The sequence below is a fragment of the Chenopodium album genome, chromosome 23 (genome assembly GCF_948465745.1).
Source record: "Chenopodium album chromosome 23, dcCheAlbu1.1, whole genome shotgun sequence".
In the NCBI taxonomy this organism is placed as follows: Eukaryota; Viridiplantae; Streptophyta; class Magnoliopsida; order Caryophyllales; family Amaranthaceae; genus Chenopodium; species Chenopodium album.
In genome coordinates, this window is record NC_137856.1 from 13,356,088 (window position 1) to 13,377,224 (window position 21,137).

The 21,137-nt window shown below is 34.6% G+C and overlaps 1 protein-coding gene across 4 annotated transcripts in view; it reads left to right on the top strand.

The window, feature by feature from the left end:
- Positions 1 to 10,904, top strand: part of LOC145606762 (putative polyribonucleotide nucleotidyltransferase 1, chloroplastic) — a 31,324-nt gene extending 20,420 nt beyond the window's left edge. The window contains exons 14-25 of one of the 4 annotated variants that reach the window (XM_081662588.1): positions 2,012 to 2,190; positions 2,361 to 2,544; positions 2,639 to 2,686; positions 2,840 to 2,912; positions 3,298 to 3,371; positions 3,453 to 3,560; positions 3,650 to 3,744; positions 4,835 to 4,898; positions 6,360 to 6,413; positions 6,483 to 6,524; positions 9,635 to 10,070; positions 10,370 to 10,904. In XM_081662588.1, coding sequence (XP_081518714.1) covers positions 2,012 to 2,190; positions 2,361 to 2,544; positions 2,639 to 2,686; positions 2,840 to 2,912; positions 3,298 to 3,371; positions 3,453 to 3,560; positions 3,650 to 3,744; positions 4,835 to 4,898; positions 6,360 to 6,413; positions 6,483 to 6,524; positions 9,635 to 9,976 — 1,263 coding nt within the window. In that variant the 3' untranslated portion in view covers positions 9,977 to 10,070; positions 10,370 to 10,904. The remainder of the gene's footprint in view (positions 1 to 2,011; positions 2,191 to 2,360; positions 2,545 to 2,638; positions 2,687 to 2,839; positions 2,913 to 3,297; positions 3,372 to 3,452; positions 3,561 to 3,649; positions 3,745 to 4,834; positions 4,899 to 6,359; positions 6,414 to 6,482; positions 6,525 to 9,634; positions 10,071 to 10,369) is intronic. The other 3 variants (XM_081662587.1, XM_081662589.1, XM_081662586.1) reach the window with 3 other exon arrangements.
- The last annotated feature ends 10,233 nt before the right edge of the window (positions 10,905 to 21,137 follow it).

Here is a 21,137-nt window from a genome sequence, read left to right on the forward strand (position 1 = left end):
TTTTGGTGGAATTTCATTTAGACTTAGATATGGTCGAACGATATCTTTGACAATGTGACCAATACTTGCTATACCCTTCTATTATACTTACAAGGATTTTTTGTCCAAAACTATCTTTATTTGACAACTTTTTGTCCAAAACTGCCTTATAAAATTTTTTTAGTCCACAACTACCTTTAAAATGAGATTTCATTGTCGTCCACTACCTATTTTATTTTTTCAGGCGTTGACCTTAATATTCAGGTCATTTAAAGACATGTGCAGGGCACATGTTTTATTTTTATAATGATTTTGTTTAATTTTCCCCCATTTTCATCCATTCTTTCTCTTCTTATTTTACCCATATCATCTCTTTCAATTTTTTTTTTAATTTTTTTTAATTTTTTTTATGTATTATCATACCCTAAAAATTTAGATATTGCAAGCACCATGAAATTATGTCTCCTCCACCATGGTTGCGGTACGTTGTGAGCGCCTCCACTACTCTCGAACACTTCGTCCATCATCTTTAATTGGGGTTTTATGGGGTATTGATGTTTTCATGTGATTAACAAAAAATAAATAAATTCAAACAAAATTAATTGAAGTGGTGTGGGTTTTTAGGGGGATGGAGTATTGAGATTTGAGAGGGATAAAGTTTTTGATTTGTGGAAGAGAGAGAAAAGGAAAAAAACATGGTGAAAATATTAACACAAACATAAATAGATGAAACATGTGCCCTGCACATATCTTTAAGTATATGAAACTTAAGGTCAACGCCTGAAAAAAAAAAAATAGGTAGTGGTCAACAATGAAAACTCATTTTAAAGGTAGTTGTGGACAAAAAAAAATTCATAAGGCAGTTTGGGACAAAAAGTTGTCAAATAAAGGTAGTTTTGGACAAAAAATCGTACTTACAAATAGTTGATATTTAGTGTTGATGTTGATCGGCTGCATCATGATATAATAGGATGTATAAACATATGTCAGCCGCTCTGCACCGAGCACAAACCTCCCATATGAGAATAGTTGTTTTTCCATGAGCTTTTACAAGACTGATGATTATGTGCTTATCAACCCTTAATTGCTCTTGCACAAATGTTGGTAACCATTCAATAACCTATGTACCAATGAGAATCAGGTTCACCTCCAACATGCAATGGTATTCGATCCATGCTTGTAAACAACCTTCTTAGCTCATGCATGGCTATTTACTTCACGCAATTTTTGACCAACGATTCGTCCATTCTACAAGCCAAATATTGAAAAAATAGGGACAAGGAACCTAGTGTCAACATTTGTCAAGAAGTTAAGTTTTCAAAGTAGTTTCTAACATCCATAGTCATGAGTCTCATGACAATCTTGAAAAAAAAAAATTTATTGAACATAAGCAGTCTCTAACATCCATTAAAAGAAGCCTTAAGCATAAGTAGTCTTTAACAATCAAACATCGTTGCCATCATCAAATTGAACACTAATCAGTAATAGTGATAGTAATAGTAATAGTAATAGTAATAGTTATAGTTATAGTTATCAGGTATAATAACTCCATAGTAATAGCAGTAATAGTAATCACTAATCATTAATAGTGATAGTAATAGTAACAGTAATAGTTATTAGGTTTAATAACTCCATAGTAATAGCAATAGTAATAGTAATACTATATTAATAAGTCCCAATAGGTTGAATAAAGTCTAATAAGTTCCAATAATTTGAGTAAGGTTTAATGAGTTCTAAAAAGTTCAATCGGGTTTAATAAGTTTCAATAAGTTCTGATAAGTTCGGGTCGAATAAGGAAAATAGAACAGACTTAAATTTAGTTGTACACTGGTAAAGGCAACCATTAGAAATTTCCAAGCAATATTATGGCGTGGAAATGTTATGTGCATTGTTAATTATTACCACTTAATTGTAACATGTATTGCAGCTAGTCAAATTTCAACTGTCATTTGTCTTCACTTCCTTTGGAGTTTGATATAGGGATGCAGTATTGGAGTGTCACTGATCTTGTGCTGTATGGTATTCTTTGTAGTACTCTTTTCCCCCATCATGTGTTGGAGAAGCTGGACGAGTAGGAGCTCCTAGTAGGAGAGAAATTGGTCATGGAACACTTGCAGAGAGAGCTCTCGAACCTATCCTACCCTCAGATGGTGAATTTCCATATACAATACGTGTTGAGAGTAATATCACTGAGAGCAATGGTTCTTCAAGGTAAATATTCTTTTCAAGGTTATGGTTGTATGTTATAGTAAAGAGTGCATTCATGAGCATATAAACAATAATTTAATCAGTATTCCTTTATATGTCCCAGCGGGTTTGGTTTCTGTTCAACTAGATACCTGTATTGAGTGTATTTGTAAATTTTATGTTGCTTTTTGAAGCATGGCGTCTGTTTGTGGTGGATCTTTGGCACTACAAGATGCTGGGGTTCCAGTAAAGTGTCCAATCGCAGGGATTGCTATGGGCATGGTTTTAGATACCAAAGAATTTGGAGGTGACGGAACTCCCCTCATTTTATCAGACATAACAGGATCTGAAGATGCCTCTGGAGATATGGACTTCAAGGTGAAGTCAGAAAGTAATCTTTTTTTACAAGAATTTGTAACACTATGATGCATGCATCATGTGTGCTATTTTGGAACTAATTTCGTTGCTGTAGGTTGCAGGAAATGATGATTGCATTACAGCATTCCAAATGGACATCAAGGTTAACATTTATTCATTCCGTCTATACAGCGAAAAAATATTCATTCTATCTATGCAGAGCAAATAATTGTCATGTTTGTTTCCTCGATTGAAAGTTTGTCAGATACTGTGCCAAACATTTCCTAAGGATGAGCTTTTGTTCTGCTAATTTCAGGTTGGAGGCATAACATTACCTGTTATGAAACAGGCACTTCTGCAGGCTAGAGATGGGCGGAAGGTTATTCTAGGTATACATTTGTTTAGAATGCTGAGATGTAATGTTGTTTATGAGACTTCTGTTGCTGTGCTTTGTATTTTTCATTTATTGGGAAATTATCTACAGACCTGTAAACCAATGAGCTGATGTGTTGGTTAAAAGATAAAGAATTTAATCTTAAAGAAGATGAGATCAAATCTAAGCCGCATTGCAAAGCATCAAATGCAATTAATTTTTTTTCATGTCAAATTAGATATACTGTAAATTGTTCTTAATGTTTCAATGGGATGCAGAGAAATTTGACCGTTTTCAGATGCTATGATTGTTTATTAGAACTCCAGTATATTTTGTGTTACCTTTTTTGTTATATAATGCTTCTTTGCTATGATTGTGATCTAGTTTGTCTTTTTCTTCAGCTGAGATGTCAAAATGCTTGCCACCTCCATCAAAACAGCTTTCTAGATATGCTCCACTAATCCATGTCATGAAAGTAAGCAGTCCCTTACATTCTACATTGGTTTTGTCAGTTACGTTACATAATTGTCATAATCTTGTTTTTGATATAATATAGGTGAGGCCAGAGAAGGTTAATCTTATCATTGGTAGTGGAGGTAAAACTGTGAGGAACATTATTGAAGAAACTGGAGTTGAAACAATTGACACACAAGATGATGGAACAGTAAGCGCATGTTTATATTTCCATTTATGTCTGTCTGTCTGCCCAAAAAGGCTGAATCCAATTAATATTGCCTTGACTGATGGTTGCAGGTAAAAATTACTGCAAAGGACTTGGAGAGCCTTGAGAAATCTAAGGTCATGATCGGTAATTTGACAATGGTTCCCACCATTGGGGATATTTACAGGTTTGTTGTGTTCAGAGGAAACCTTGTTAATATTGATTGATTATCATGTCAATTTTGAACCCATGGAAATCAATGTATTGGTCTTTGTTACATCCTTAGACACAGCAAAGAATTCTTATTCAATGTACTGCATGATCCAATCATAGTCATAAAAGAGTTAGGTGATATTACGTTTGGAGATTTCTGTAGAAAAGGGAATTTATTATATTTGGCTGACAAGTTTTGTCCTTTTTGAAGTAATTTAGTAGCAAATTCTACCATGTGACTGAAACTTTTACTCCATTTTATTACTTCAGACATCCCATTTGGCTTTATACATTCCCTTCTTAATTTCTTATATGTCCAGTTTAGTTTTTAAAATTCTAAGCTGAGAAAGGTGCCATTATAAATTTAATGCATCTCTTTTTCAAACTATAAATTTAATTATATAATTTGAGAAATGGTGCCATTATAAATTTAATTAGGTTTTACACTCTCTCACATTCAATTAAATTATTGCCTAAAGACTGCATCATGATAAAGTAACAAAAGTGCTATGAGACTGCACAAGTTAAGGTCACTTTAATACTTTGTAGAAAGTCATTTCTGTCTTAATATTTTGTAGTATTTTTTTGTTTTTTCTTCACTTGAATTTCACTTATTTTATTTTTTTTAACCTTATTAGTCTTGGACTTAACCTTGAACTTAACCATGAATGTATATGAATTTATTAGATCTGAGATAAGTGAAAAAAAAGGTGAGGAGAATAGTGTCTATCTAAGTTATAAGGAAAGTAGCCAATTGTTTTGTGACAGCATAAGGTTATAGTAAAACAGTTATTGATGGAGGGGGAACTCCTGCTGTTTGCAATTGGTGGAGAAAAATAATTAATTAGGCTTTAGCTCTCAAAATATAGAATCAAAGAAAAGAAGGAAGTTGTTATAGGTAATCATATATCATAAAATTCTCCCCGTCATTATCTCTTACAATATTTAAAAATTTATATTAAACATGGCTAGAGTTTTATTAAAAATTTTTGTTATTATTATATATTTGACAGTATCTAGACTCTAGAAGACAACTGACTACTGGCTGTTATCCTCCTTGCCAGGAATCGGGAAATCAAATCAATTGCTCCTTATGGTGTTTTTGTTGAGATCGCTCCTGGACGTGAGGTGATTTGCTTTGGTGCATTATGTTTTGTTCATTTGATTTGGTTTCTTTTGTCTGGTGTCTGCTGTTAATGTTCCTGCTCGTGCAAATTCATCATATTTACAAGGAAAATTCAGGCAGACCTTTTCAATATCATCTTTTGCGAGAAACAACCTTTTAAAAGTTTTCTAGCAACTTCAAACCTTGAACCAATTTATTTTTGTATTTATTTTTTTGCGAAAACAACCTTACCTTCTTTCCGATGTTGACCAACAAATTACATGCACTGAGTTGCATGTGCCGGTCACATAATTCTAATTTCCTCTAGTCACACCCATTTCTCTCCCATGCTTCCATTTCTCTCTCTTTAATGGAACTTTGAAGGTTCAAAATCCAAATTCACTTAATTCTTGCATTTACCTTGCATTTTATATGTTCCCATCTTTATTCAACCCATTTCAGTAAAGGCAATGCACTTTTTCATCTCCAACTTCTCTAATTTTTGCAATTGATACTTGTATCAAAATTTAGGTTTTTGTCCCCAATTTTTGAATGAAGTAAAAGAAAGGAAAGCAATGAGTTGATGGGAAGCAACTTCCATTTCCCGTGATTACCTTGGCTTTAATTCCAGCATCTTCGAATATCTTGACTTGAAACATGATTGTCCTATTTTCCACAAAATGGGATACCAAGTGCCTCCCCTAGTTATTTTATCCTCCTGTATATTAATGGTTGCAATTTGCTATATGTGTTTGCTGATTAAAACAATTTACCCCCCTAGTTGGGAATCAAAGAGTATAAGATGCAGAGCTTGATAATTTGGGAAGGGGGTTTAAAAAAATTATTTTTGGTAACTTTGAGAGGAGATTGAGAATTAGATTGAAGTTTATACTTGAATTGAAGAATTTCCATTATGTAGTGAGCAATTAAAATATAAGTGCTTAAATTATTAAAGATTTGGTGTGTTGGCAAAATGGAGAAATGGGTGAAGAAGATGAAATAGTGGAAGATAGGGTGGAAAATAGTGGTTATAAAGGTCATGTGTTAAGCACGTGTGGGCCAACGCAGAAAAGTAGCCGGTCAATTCTGGAAAGCAAGGTAAGGTTTGGTTTAAGGTCTGAAGTTGAAGGTTGTTTCTCCCAAAAAGTGGTATTGAAAAGGTCTTTGACAAATTTTCCTATTTTTAAAGTCATTTTGACCTTTTTATTTGCGTCAAATGAACCTTTCTTTTTCCCCTACTCGTATTAATTATCTTTGTTGACATTTCTGAAATATTTAAAAAAAAAAAAAATATTCTATTTTGACATATAATTGGCTGATTATCAATACTATTTTTATCATGGTAATACTCTGACAAGTTGATTAATCTTATTGCATAACCTGCGTGAACAAGTCCCCAATATAGAACAGGGAGAGTATTTTCTGAGTCAGCAACATAGTCTAAAATTTTGACATTAATGCTGATGAGCTTACTTTCTCTTCAGGGGCTTTGCCACATAAGTGAATTGAGTCCCAGTTATCTCGCTAAAGCTGAAGATGTAAGTGCTGAGTGAATTTCATAATGAAGTTGTGTTTTCAAGGTCTTACATGCTAGTGGTCATTTGCAGGCATTTAAAGTTGGAGATCGGGTTGATGTCAAACTTATTGAGGTTTGCCCTCCCTTATAACCTTCCAAATCTCAGATCTCTCATCAATGTTGTTAGATACTCTTACTGATAGTTTTGCGTACTGATTGTTCTTTTTTGCTAATATTTGATAAGCGGAAAAAGATTAAATAAGCAGTTAACACTGAAGTATGAGCATGAATAAAATGTGTTTCGTATGTTGGTTTTAATTGTTATTATTATTTATTTATTTTTTTTTTTGGCTGGTGGCCTGGTGCTGAAGTAACCTGCTTTATGTCTGCCCAGCAGCATTGAAAGTTAAAGGTTAATATATTAGGGTAATACCACATGCATAGATATTGTCCTTTAATACTGAGTATATGTAATGTGTAGTACATGTTTTGCAAGGGAAAAAAAATGAATGGAGATTTCTCAACAGTAACCCTAATTTTGAAGTTTTTTATTTCTAACTAAACTAAATTTTAATCCTGTTTTTTTTGTTATTCTTGAGAATGTGGCAATATGACCATTTTTCGTTATAAACAATTGTAAAAATGACTTTTCAAACTGGTGAAGGTTCTTTTAGTCTCAAATGACATAAGGTCCCTTTGAAAACTGTTTTCCTTTTGTTTCACATCAATATCCTAGTTCATTTCAGTTTTTATTTTTATTTATTTATTTTTATTTATTTATTTATTTTTGTAAAAAAATTTTATTTAAATGAGAGGCAATGTAATTTTTTTTATTACTTTATTTATTTTTTTGAATTTTTTATTTTTTAGAAACTATGTCGTTGTAGGCACTGAAAACCTTGATTAGTTGAAAATAACCCATTTAATAATTATTTATATAGGAAAATGGTTATTAGTGCGTCATTTTCAAGTAGAGCGAAAAATGTAGGGTTATCGCTGACATTCAGATTTAAGTTTGGCTACCAACTAGTGTAGATCCCGTGCATGCACGGATAATACTAAGATTTTTATTTAACTTATTAATTCAAAGATTATCATAATTAAACTTTAATGAAAAATATGTCTCACCTTTGAATTTATAGTACTAACATTAAATGTATCAGAAATTATTATTATGTATAATATTTTTTTAAAATTTTTTATTATAGTTTATACATTTTCCTTATTTGTTGATTAGCAGAAATTTTAAAAATTATTGATTTAATTGAATAATGTTTTTCCAACTTTAGATTTGTTGTAATATAAAAAGAAAATTTATTGTTATTAATAGTTAATGAAATAGGCAATGAAATATCGTGTATGTACTTTCTTTGAAAATGATAATTTAAGTTATGGTAAGATTTAGTAACAACTGCACTAAAAAGAAAATTTTGGAAAGTAAAATTAGGCGGGAAAATATTTTATCACAAAATGACATGTGTCATTTGAGATTTGTCTTTAGTATAGGTTTATTGATTGAAGGAAAAAGCCCAAAATATAGTGATACCATTGTTAATTTCCCAAATATATATTTTGCTCTTTGGGAAATTAACCATTTAGAAATTGCAACTTCTACTAGGAATATTTATAAGGAATACAAAACAGATGTACTAATGTCGTCAACTATTAAACCTGTTGGAAACATGAACCAGAGACAAGCGAATAACTTGTCTGTAAAATGACTGACCTTAGAACACTAGTAAATGGAATGATACTAGAGTGTACCCGTGCAGAATGCACGGGATATATAAGAAAAAATATATTTAAAATATGGGAAGTTGATTTTGATGTTGTAATTTAGACTTGAGCTGTAATGGTCGATTTTGGATTCATCGGTTTTGTTGAACCCTAATTAGCTCTGTTGTATTGAGTATTAATAATCTTATTAATAATGTGCTGACACCTGTTGTGCTATGCTGAAATATGATATTCTATGCTTTGCTTAGAAGCTCCAAAAACATTTTTTTTTTTTTTTTTTTTTTTTTGTCGGTGGCAATGCAATGCTATTATGGGGTTTACTTTTTCAAAGTTATAGAGGATACCCGTTCAGTGTTATAGGGGTTACTCGTGTTACTCGGTTAGTGTCATATGAGTTAGTGTCTTGCTCTAGAAGCTGCATACATTGTTCTGTTGCAACTTGCAAGTAGTTATTTGCTGAGACCAGTTGCACAAAAACGTGTTGTACTTTTTTTTTTTTAATGATTAAAGATGTGGAAAATGTTTGGAGGGTAGTCCCTAAAAAAATGCATAATTGAAGGGTTGGGGATTTAGAGTACTATAGTGAATTGTTGATAAAAGAAATGTATACGCGTGCTAATGTATGACATATATTATACTATGTACCAAAAAAAGTACTCATAAAACAAAGTGAAATGTTAATACGTAGTGTTTAAATAAAATGAAATGTTGGGAATTTTGAATGCTATAGTGAATTGTTTATAAAGGAATTGTATACTCGTGCTAATGCATGTCATATGTTATACTTAATACCAAAAAAAAAAAAAAAACAAAGTGAAATGTTAGTAGTAGTCCTTTGAAAAAAAAAAACCAAAACAAAACAAAAAAGAAATAGTGAATGGGTAGTTATTGATTTAAAAAAAAAAAATTTTAAAAAAGGAGTGGGATGGGGATTGGTAGTTATTTTATGTTTTTTTTCATCAAAAAAAAAAAAAATTAAATAAAATAAAAAAAAATCTAAATGCATGAGAGTTGAGGGATGAGGTTTTGGAGGCTCATCATTCACTGACTCTGCAATTATATATTAGATACCTAATTTTTACTTTATGTATTAAATATTAAATGCTCGGCTATCTTCAATGTATACTCTGCGTAATCTTCTGTTCTCACTTGTATTTGGTCTACATTACAATTCCATTGAAATGTCAATGTACCTGTTTCTTATGAGAGAGCTTAATAATTAATGACTACCCAAGAGAAATTTCCATCAAAATAATTATCAGATGTGGAAAGAATGATTTTATTGTCCGAGTGCTTTTAATGATAGTAATCAGTCTCAAAATTGGGTAAATAGCTAGCTGATGGTTCCGTAACAGATGGCAGAACTATGAATCGGTCTGCCATACTGAGGCAATCCCCAACATACGATAGAATGCACGGCAAGATTGCTTAAAATATACTGTCTTCAGGTGACAGATTCAGGTAAAGCTACAATGGACTGAATGAAAATTTCTCTACATTCTGTAGGTGAATGAGAAGGGGCAGCTTCGCCTTAGTCGCCGCGCTTTAATTCCTGATACGGATCCATTGGTACCAAGCACAAAGGTGCGACCTACTACTGTGCCCAAAGAAAGTTCTGGCTCTCAAGATTCTGCTGCCAAGAGTGCTCCTAAGAATGTTGAACTGACAAAAGTCAAAGTAAATGCTTCAAAGCCCACGTCAAAGGAAAAAACACAGGATGTTTACCCTCCTGGGAAGGTTGTCAAAGATGTTCCATACATCAACAAAGATAGGCTTAAGAAGGCCAACAAAGCTACGAGCAATGATAGTGATAGCACTGTGGTAAATAATGAGGCTAAAATTGGATAGTTGAATAATACGGCAGTCTACATTCATCTTCAAACAATCCTTTGCTCATAACACAAATCAAAACTCAAGCATCTTTGTGCTAACCAGAGTTAAGGTATGTGATAGTTTTCTTCATTAACTTATTGATATTTATTTATAGTATGCTGGAAAAGAGGGTTGTTAACTAAGGTTTACGTGAATACGTGAGGGGCGACTTTGCTACTTTACACAAATTTAATCAATGAACTTATATGTCTTTCATATCAAAGTGAGAAAAAAATCATGTTGTATATGATCATGGAAGCATATCTATTTTATCTGAAGTAAATTTATATAACATTGTCAAGTGCTGCATAATGCTTGCAAAGCTACTCGTTCAAGAAAACATTTTCTATCTCCATAATCTGTGAATAGTTTGTTATTTTCTTTGCAGCAGGAATCACCGAATCATTTACGAAATACATTATTTTCTTCCCATAAATTTTTGGCAGTACCTCTTTGCAATGGACTCTGCAGCTTAAACAAGCTGGATTTCTTACCTCCAAAGCCACAACTTATGGATGGGACGAGGAACTCGGTTGTGGCAAAAAGAACAGTGGATGCAACTTACTGCATCAGCAAGACTGAGATCTGAGGTTGAGCACAAATTCTTGCACCTGCATACCAGCTTTTAAGTTGGTAATTGACTAAAATGATTGTCTAATAGATTTTCTTTTTCTCTGTAGCCCTTACCGTATCAATTTTCCGCTATTTTTATTTCACTTCAGCAATTTGCAATTTTTTTTTTCTTTATTTTATATTTTTATTATTAAAGTTTTTTTATAAAAAAAATTTCAGCCATTTGCAAAAGTGGCTTGAACTTTTATCGATCTATTTGTGGAATACTGTATATAAATTCAGATTTAATCACCATTAGTTAATTAATTATATTAATAAGTCTTTTGTACAACGGGTATATATTAATTTTATTATTAAACGGTCCGTTTGAGCATAACTTTTACTATTTTTATGGTAACTTTAACCACTTAAAAAGTAATTTTTAATTTGTCGTTGGTTTGTATTTTATTTAAATGAGTAAGATAATACATTATAAGTTTTTTGTAAAATAAAATTTATTAATAGAAGAATAATAACTTTTGCAGTGTAAAAGGCACCTTTAAGTACTTTTAACATAATTTTAACCCATTCTTCAGAGCTTTTTCAGTGCGGCAGGCCACATGGTGCGGCAGAATTTACTTGTATTCTGGGTTACTTGTAGGATGTTACTTGTATTCTGGATTACTTGTATGAGTTATTTGTATGGATTACTTGTAGGGGTTGAGTAACACCTACAAGTAACCCCAGGCCAAAACCTCGTACCAAATCAGTAACACCTTACAGGTAATCCCTGACCAAAACCAGTAACATCCATATAAGTAATCCCAGAATACAAGTAACAACTACAAGTAACCCCTGACCAAAACCAGTATTACTCTTACAAGCCCTGAATACAAGTATCACCTACAAGTAACCCCTGACAAAATCAGTAACACCCATACAAGTAACCTAGAATACAAGTAACCTCGGACAAAACCAGTAACACCATACAAGTAACCCCTGCCGTACCATGTGGTCAGCTGCATACAAAAATCTGTGCTCTTTAATAAATTAATGTACACCTAGCTTTGTAGAGAATTTGTGTTATATTTCGAAAGTTGGTGATGCTTCTTTCCCCTTCTATTTGCATCCACACAAATAAATACGGAGTAGTAGTCAACAAAAGGCTGAAAAAGGTTTTATTGAAGAAATTGCCAAAACATGTGATTTAAATTTAGGGCAAACTACACATTACCATGTTCAATTGGTCAATTATGTAGCACATCTTTAAAAAAGAAGCAATGGTATGGTAGATATCGGGCCATACCATACCATGAAAGTTAAAATGAAATACTAACTCCGTTAAGTATTATGTTTAACTTTGAGGTATTATTTGTGAGATATAAAATACTTCCTCCATTAACTATTATTTGCAACAATGTGGGTGTTTGCGGACTCCTAGGCAAAATTTGTTTGTGAGTGTAAAATGGAGAGAGAAAAAATTGGGTGCATATGATGAGGAGAGAGATAGAGAGAAATGATAACCTAAAAAGGAAAGAAAACATTTGTTGCACATAATAGTTAGCATTCATTTATAGTATATGTTGCAAATAATAGTTAACGGAGGAAGTATTCCAAAGTTATACATTATAATAAATGGAAGTAGTAATTTGTCTTTTGTTGCTCGAATAAACTTAATTTTTATTTTATTTATTTATTTATTTTATTAAGTAGTAAAACAATCATTATATCAACATTTTTTTTATGAAATATGGATCTCATTTTTTTTATATAATTATGAAATTGCCATGCTGATTAGACATTTTTGTTGATTTATTTACGATTATGTCACTTGTTAAACAAAATTTGTTTATCAAGATGATAAATTGGGGCTCCCTTCCCTCGGTAGTAAAATATAGAATTAAATTTTTTAGTAGGTGGTAAATTATTATTATTATTTTTTGTGGTAAAAAAAACAAATTGGGCAATTTTTAGAGATAATAATAAAAATAAAATCTTTTTATTTAACACAGTGGGGCATTTTGTTAATACTTTTTTTTTATTATTTCATGAACATACATACAGCTCCAAAACCATATAAGCATATTTAATTTAAAATTTAATGCACAATTAAAAAAAAAAAGTTGTATGTCTACCCTTCTTATACACACTAAGGGCCTGTTTTCTTCTGCTTAATTTCAGTTCAGTTTATTTCAGCTCCAATCAGTTTTCTTATGTTATGTTTTTGTTCAGTTTATTTCAGCTCTTAATTTTTCTCTCTCATAAACATTTCATTTCAGCTCAGCTCAGTCAGTTCATCTCCAATCAATTCAGTTTAATTCAGCTCAGCTCAGCTCCAATCAGAACAGGCCATAACACAGATAAAATAACAAATACAAATTACTTTATAACATTTATTAGAGTTTGGTTTGTCATATATGTTAATATTGTATATTTGGAAAGTTTATCTTGTTTAGGAGTTTTAGGCAAGTTAGGTATTCTATTGTATATTGGTATATATTTGTGATTAATAGAATACAGAAGGCTAAGCCGTTTTCTCCACATCTTTCTCCACTTTAACATGGTATCACAACCTCTCTAATTTTTAGAGAATTTTTCGATCCTTGGTTTGTTTGTTTGAATTACTTCCGCAAAATCATTTGTTTGTGAGATTAGGCTTCAATTTTTCGTTACAACTTCACAAAGATTACATTTTTTTTTTTTTTTTTTTTTCGGAATTAGGGTTTATTTTCCCCAATTCTGATCAGTTCTGTGGTGCATTCCTTCGAGTGTACTGCTGGGCGTTTTTGGTGCTGCGATCTGCTTCGTGGTGCTGCTGTGTGGTGTGTTTGGTGTGCGTGCTGCTGCTGGGTGGTGCGTGTGCCGTTGTTGTTGTGCGTGCTGCTGTAGTGTGGTGCGTGGGGTGCTGCGTGTGTGTGGTGCCACGGTGTGTGTGGTGCTACGGTGTTGGTGCTTTGTGTTAATTAGTTTGGTTTTGGTTTGGCTTTGTGCTGTGAGGTGCGTCTGTGGTGGTGGTGTGTTGATATTTATTTTATATTTTTTGGTGAGTTGGTGGTTTGGTTAGTCGTGGTGTAGTGCGATGTCGGGTAATGGTGACACACCTCCTCCTCCTCCTAATCCTCCTTCTAAGTACGAGCCGTTCACCGATTACTACCTTCATCCTAGTGAGGGCTCTCAATTGGTGATTTGTCCAGTGTTGCTTACCGTCGACAACTATGAAGAGTGGTCGAGGTCAATTCGCAACAATCTTCGGTCCAAGAGCAAGCTCGGGTTCGTGGATGGTTCTATTGTTCAACCCGATCCCAAGCATCCAGATTTTCGTCAGTGGGGTATTGTTAATTCTACTGTTGTTGCTTGGATTTATAATACTCTTGATGTTTCAATTCGTTCTACTGTTATTATTCCTGATGATGCTAAAACTTTATGGGATGATTTGCGTGATCGTTATTCTCTTGGTAACGGTCCTCGTATTTTTGATTGAAACATGATATTGCTGATTGTAAGCAAAGATGTCGTTCTGTTGCAGTTTATTATGGTGAATTGAATAAATTGCAGAATTTATTGTCTAGTTATGTGAAATTGCCTACTTGTACTTGTTCCGCTGCGAAAGAATATGCTAAGTTGCATGAGAATGAGTTGTTGCATCAGTTTTGTCTTGGTTTGGATCCTAAGAAGTTTGGTTCTGTTGTGTCTACTTTGTTGATGAGTGATCCTTTGCCTTCTATGAATGCTGCTTATGCTAAAGTTGTTGCTGATGAGCGTAAGCAATCTGTGTCTGAGGCACATGAGACCTCTTCCTCTACGACTGTTGGTTTTAATGCAACAGGTACGGCTTCCGGTCGAACTACCGAACGGATTGAGTGTACTTATTGTAAAAGGTCTGGTCATGATAAGGACCATTGTTATCAGCTTCATGGCTTCCCGGGTGGGGGGCGTGGAGGTCGTGGTGGTCGTGGTGGTCGAGGAGGTAGTGGTGGCCGGTCGTCTGGCAAGGGCAAGGGTGAGTTTGCTGGTGCTGCTGGAAATTCTCGTGGTAACAATGAGCCGGTTTCTGATTCTGATCGTGGGAGTGTTCCAACGATTTCTGATGCTCAATGGAAGGAACTCATGTCTGCGGTAAAGGGTGCCAAGTCTGGTTCTTCGACAGATGGCAACAAACTTGGTACGTATAATTCCATTGATTGGCTCATTGACACTGGAGCTTCGAATCATATGTCTGGTAATATTGATCTTTTCACTGATTTACATGACATCTCTTCGCCTGTTGGTTTGCCCAATGGGAAGAGCACGACAGCAACGAAGGAAGGAAGAGTTATTTTGTCTAATAATTTAACTCTTGACAATGTTTTATATGTTCCTGCTCTTAAATGCAACTTGTTATCTGTGTCTCAATTGTTAGAAAAACAATGCTATTTTATTATGTTCACTGACAAGCTATGCATTATTCAGGACCGCAGTTTGAGGAACCTGATTGGAGCGGGGGTCCAATGTGATGGGGTCTATATTTTTCGTCCAGTTCGTGCTCGGAATCTGCAGGCGAACAAAGTGGTTATTTCAGATGCAAGTTTGTTATGGCATAGGCGTCTCGGGCATCCGTCAATGCAAGTTGTGAGCTCTCTTCCGGGAGTTTCTAGTAGTCGTAGTACTCATAGTAGTAACTCAGTTTGTTCTTTTGATTGTGACATTTGTTTTATGGGGAAGTAACCCCGAAACTCTTTTCCATTAAGTATGAATAAAGCATCTGAAATTTTTGATTTAGTTCATTGTGATATTTGGGGTCCGAACAAGATTGTTTCTAGTTGTGATGCTCGTTATTTCCTAACCATTGTTGATGATTTTTCTCGTGCTACTTGGGTGTTTTTGATGGCCGGTAAATATCAGGCTTCTCAGTTGGTTCGTGAGTTTTGTGCTATGGCAAAGACTCAGTTTGGCAAGAAGGTGAAGGTGGTTCGTAGTGATAATGGCCAAGAATTTTTGAGTTTGGGGTCGTTCTTTGCACAAAAGGGTATTCTGCATCAGACATCGTGTGTTGACACGGCTCAACAAAATGGTAGGGTTGAGCGTAAACACCGTCACATTTTAAATGTGGCCCGTGCTCTTCGATTTCAGGCTAAATTGCCCAAGTATTTTTGGGGTGAGTGTGTTATGACTGCGGTGCATCTCATTAATCGTACTCCTACTCCGGTTTTGAAAGGTAAAACCCCTCATGAGCTTTTATTTGGTCAGTTGCCTTCTCTTGATAGTTTACGAGTTTTTGGTTGCCTTGCCTATGCTGCGAATCGTCCTCGTGTCAAAGATAAGTTTGATTCGCGTTCTCGAAAATGTATTTTTGTTGGTTATCCCCATGGGAAGAAAGGTTGGCGTCTTTATGATTTGGAGACGAATGATTTTTTTGTGAGTCGGGATGTGCAATTTTTCGAAGATAAATTCCCGTTTCTTGAGTCTCTTCCGGATGAGAGGAGAATGTTGTGGGAGAAATATTTTGCACAACCTATTTTATGGGATGACGAAGAGGATGCTTTACGGGATAATTGTGTTGACGAAGGGGGTGCGAATCCCGGGACATCAAGGTCCGCAACCCAGCCGCGGCAGCAGCCCCCTCACCACGACCAGGCCGCGGACAGCTCTGCCCAGCAGAGTTCGCAATCCCACCAGGCAGAAAACTCCGCAGCTAGGCCGCGGGGAACAGCTCCCAGCCGCAGCCAGGCTGCGGAGCTCACTACCCAGCAGGCTACGCCCCCTGCTGGCAGTGCTGGTGGGCAGCAGCACCCCTGCATGCATCAGCAGGGTGCTGCCCAGCCTACGCAGGCAGCTGCCAGGCAGCAGGTGGCGTCGGTGAGCTCCGGTCAGTCCACCGGTGGTGGTCCGGGCTCCGGCGAATTTTTTGGCGGTGTCTCTAATGTTTTCGGTGGTGTTTCTAACGATGTTTCTCGCTCCAGTGTGGTTGATGAACAAGAATTAGATGGTTCTAATATTTTTATTAACCCGGAATTTTTGAGGGGGAGTTCGTCGGAAAATTTAGGTCGTGGTCATCGTGAAAAGCGGGCTCCTTCTTGGCATCGGAATTACGTCACACATACAATCATCACTGAAAATATAGACCCCTCTACGCCAAATATCGACCCTCCTCAATCACATTCCTCAGGTACACCTTTCCCTATAGCTTGTCATGTTGAATATAATCGTTTTTCTAACAGACACAGGTGTTTCCTGGCGACGATCACTAAGGGAAAGGAACCGTCTTCATTCAAAGAGGCGGTTAAGGACGTCGGTTGGCGTAAGGCTATGCAAGATGAGATTGATGCTCTAGAACGCAATGGCACATGGACCATTGTGGATCTTCCTCCAGGCAAGAGGGCCATTGGTTGTGGTTGGGTGTACAAAATCAAGTACACCGACAAGTCAAAGGTGGAACGTCTCAAGGCTCGTTTGGTTGTTCGTGGCAACCGTCAGGTCGAAGGTGTTGATTATAATGAGACGTTTGCTCCAGTTGCAAAGATGACTACGGTACGTGTCTTATTGTCTGTTGCAGTTTCTTTGAATTGGGAGTTACATCAGATGGATGTTCATAATGCTTTTCTTCATGGTGATTTGGAAGAAGAAGTATATATGCAATTGCCTCCAAGGTACAGTACTTCGACACCTGGCAAGGTTTGCAGGTTGGATAAATCTTTATACGGCTTGAAACAAGCCCCAAGACAGTGGTTTGCAAAACTGTCCAGTGCTCTGCGAGGCTTTGGCTTTAAAAACTCTTATGCTTATTACTCTCTATTCAGCTATGTACAGGGTAGTGTCTCTTTGCATGTTCTTGTTTATGTCGATGATTTGATAATTGCAGGCAACTCTCATGATGCCATCGTTCGTTTTAAAGCCTATTTGAGCAAATGCTTCTATATGAAGGATTTGGGTTTGCTTAAGTATTTCCTAGGCATTGAGGTTGCTCGGAGTCCCGAGGGCATCTTTCTCTCACAACGAAAGTATGCTCTTGATATTTTGACAGAGGCAGGCATGTTGGGTTGTAAACCCATTGATACTCCGATGGAGCAGAATCATCGTCTTGCACTTGCCTCCGGTGAGCCGTTTGCTCATCCGGAGCAGTATCGTCGTTTAGTTGGTCGTTTGGTTTACTTGTCGGTCACTCGACCGGAATTGAGTTATTCAGTGCATGTTTTGGCACAGTTTTTGAGTGTTCCTCGGTTTCTCATTGGGAGGCGGCCATTCGTGTCTTGCGCTATCTTAAGGGTAGTCCGGGACAAGGTATTTTGTTGCGACCTACGAAGGATTTGCAATTGACAGCTTTTTGCGATAGTGATTGGGCAGCATGCCCCTTGAGTCGGCGTTCTTTGTCAGGTTATTTTGTTTTCCTAGGTCGCTCCCCTGTTTCATGGAAGACTAAGAAACAGCCTACTGTGGCCACTTCCTCTTCTGAGGCTGAATACAGGTCTATGGCTTTTACTTCTCGTGAGTTGAAATGGTTGAAAATGTTGTTGTTTGTTCTTGGTATTAAGCATTCAAAGCCTATGTAGTTGTTTTGTGATAATCAGTCGGCTTTGCATATTGCTAAGAATCCAGTGTTTCATGAACGTACGAAACATATAGAGGTAGATTGTCATTTTGTTCGTGATGAGTTGATCAACGGTAATATTTCTACCTCATATGTTTCGACGGGTAATCAGTTGGCAGATATTCTCACCAAGGCTCTTGGACGGCAACAATTTGGTTTTCTCTTACGCAAGTTGGGCATTCGGTGATTTACATGCTCCAACTTGAGGGGGAGTATTAGAGTTTGGTTTGTCATATATGTTAATATTGTATATTTGGAAAGTTTATCTTGTTTAGGAGTTTTAGGCAAGGTAGGTATTCTATTGTATATTGGTATATATTTGTGATTAATAGAATACAGAAGGCTAAGCCGTTTTCTCCACATCTTTCTCCACTTTAACGACATTTGAATTTTATACATAAGTAAGAAAATGTGGTTGATGTTAATACACCAATAGTATAAAATTAAACTATTTCAAGTGAATAGAAATAGGGTAGCGCTTAGCCCATCTACGTGCTGGATCAGCATAGGGGTAATTCAGTCAATTCGTATGGTTATTATTGTATTTGAATACACCATACGTATACAAATACATATATAAATTGTTCTTAAAATTTTCAAATATAGCATGGCAAACATTGATCGAGTTGAGAATGAAAAGGGTAACAACCAATTCTTGTGTTGGGATAAAGTAATCCTATTCTTGATGGTTAAGGCCATGTTCTCTTCACCTTAAAAAAATAATATTAAGTACATAATTTCACTTCAGTAAAAATAAGTTCAGTTCAGTAAAAATAATTTCAATTCAGTAAAAATAAGTTCAGTTCAGTAAAATTCAGTTTTCTTAAAGAAAAATTATAATAGAAAATCAGTAAAAATAATTTCATTTCAGCAAAAATAATTTCAGTTCAGTATAATTAATTTAGATTCAGTAAAAATAATTTAAGTTCAGCAATATAATTTTGTTTCTGTAAAAATAATTTCAGTTCAGTGAAAATAAAGTGAAGAAAACGGAGCCTTAGACTTAAGTGACAAAATACATATCAAAAACTTTAATTTTCTTGATGAAACATTACACAATTTCTATCTTATATTCGAAAATATTTTTATAAACACTCGATTGTAAGATGACACCATGCACTAAGCACATCAACATAGAGAACCACAAGTCTTCTAGTGGCGCCCCATGAACAAGGTTAGCTTTGGTTTCATAGTCTTGAGTCGTAAAAGCCATCATTCTGCGTAGAGTAGTTCCATCATATTGATCTTCTAATTTCAAAAAAAATTTCCACTACCAAGTCCATGTTTGAATCCTTCATAATTGTCTATTTATATTTTTCGTAAAGATTTAATAAAACGGAGAGTCCTCAGGCTATAATATATTTGATTAATAAATATTAACATACTAGTAATACTTATGAAAAAATTCAAAAAAATTATACAAGTTCGTTCCTTCATCCGACGCCTATAATAATACTTTAGAAATTTATATTATATTATTATACCACCAAGATTGCTACTTCGTATTTGATAAGAGATGTAATAGATGAAACAGACAAAGTAATGGAAGAAGAAGCCAAGAATATTGGCACTCTTGACATCGAAATTATTGGTACATAAGCAAATTTTCTATAACTAGAGTACATAAAATCATAAAATAAAAATTAAACAACGATAGTACAAAAGGAAGTAAGGTTACCGACAGTAGAAAACAACTCTAGCTTGTCATCACTAAATGATTTCTCTATGTTAAATAAATGAGTCCTGTCCGTAAATAATGCTACCAAAAGATCTAATTCCACAAATGCTGTTACTTTTTTTTTTTTTATTTTTATTTTTTTAAATTCCCACTTTTCCGACCACGTCACCGGTTCAAACTTTTTTTTTTTTATTATTATTATTATTATTTTTTTTTTTATTTTTTACGGTTTTCATAGAAAACCGCTACTTGAAGTGGCGATTTACTAAGATATTAAAAGTGGCGGTTTTAGGTATTTACAAAATATTTTTAAAAAAACTTTCATACTCTTTTATTCACTCTCACCTCACTAAAGAAAATCCCAAAAAAAATCTTCTTGTTCTCAATTCTCACATTGCTCAAACACACATGAAGAAAAACGTTCAAGTCCCCCACCCACCTGATTCCGCTGCTGCTTGGAGCCACGCTTGACACCGGAGAGCTTCTACCGTCGCCAGCGTCATCAATATTTCACTGTTTATGTAGTAAATTAGTGATGGGGGTTTACTATTTTGTATCTAATTTCAATTCAAATGAATTGTTAATATAAGCCCTAATTTCGTTATTATTTTTTCAATTCACTTGTTAATTTTCAACTTTTGTAATTATGTAATTCAGATCTAACAAATGAAGTTAATAATTTTTTTTTTTTTTTTTTTTTTTTTTTTTTTTTTTTTTTTTTGGTTTAATTGGAGTATTATCAATCTAAAATGACCCTTAGTTTTCTTCTACTCCGTAAGTATTACGAGTATCAATTTTTAAGTAGTATAGTTAGGTGAAATTTATTTTTTGTTTTTTTGATTATTTGGTTGCTGAAAGAATCATATTGCTAGCTCTATATTTAAAAAAAGAAAAAAAAAAGCAGAAACAGCTACTTTGTTTGGCATCATTTTTCGTCTTCAGTTTCCTGTTTTTTTTTGAAAACTAAAAACCAAAAACAGGAAATAAGAAAAGGTGTTTCCACTTTTCAGTTGTTAGTTTTCAAAATTATCATGATTTTAATAAGTCTAAATAATTTTTGATTCATTATGTGACATATATAATGTACTTTTAAAAAAACAGAAAACCACAGCAATGCCAAACGAACCCTGAAGTAGTGGTTTTCAATTCTAAAAACCGGTCTTCAGTTTTTGAAAACCGCCACTTCAAGTAGCGGTTTCTCACCGAACCGATAACAAAAAATCGGTTTTTTTTTTTTTTTTTTTTTTTTTTTTTTTTTTTTGCTTACGTGGACAGATTTTAGGGAATTTATGAAAAAATACTGTAATTTAGGAATTGAGGCTTTTGGCAACATTATTTACTCT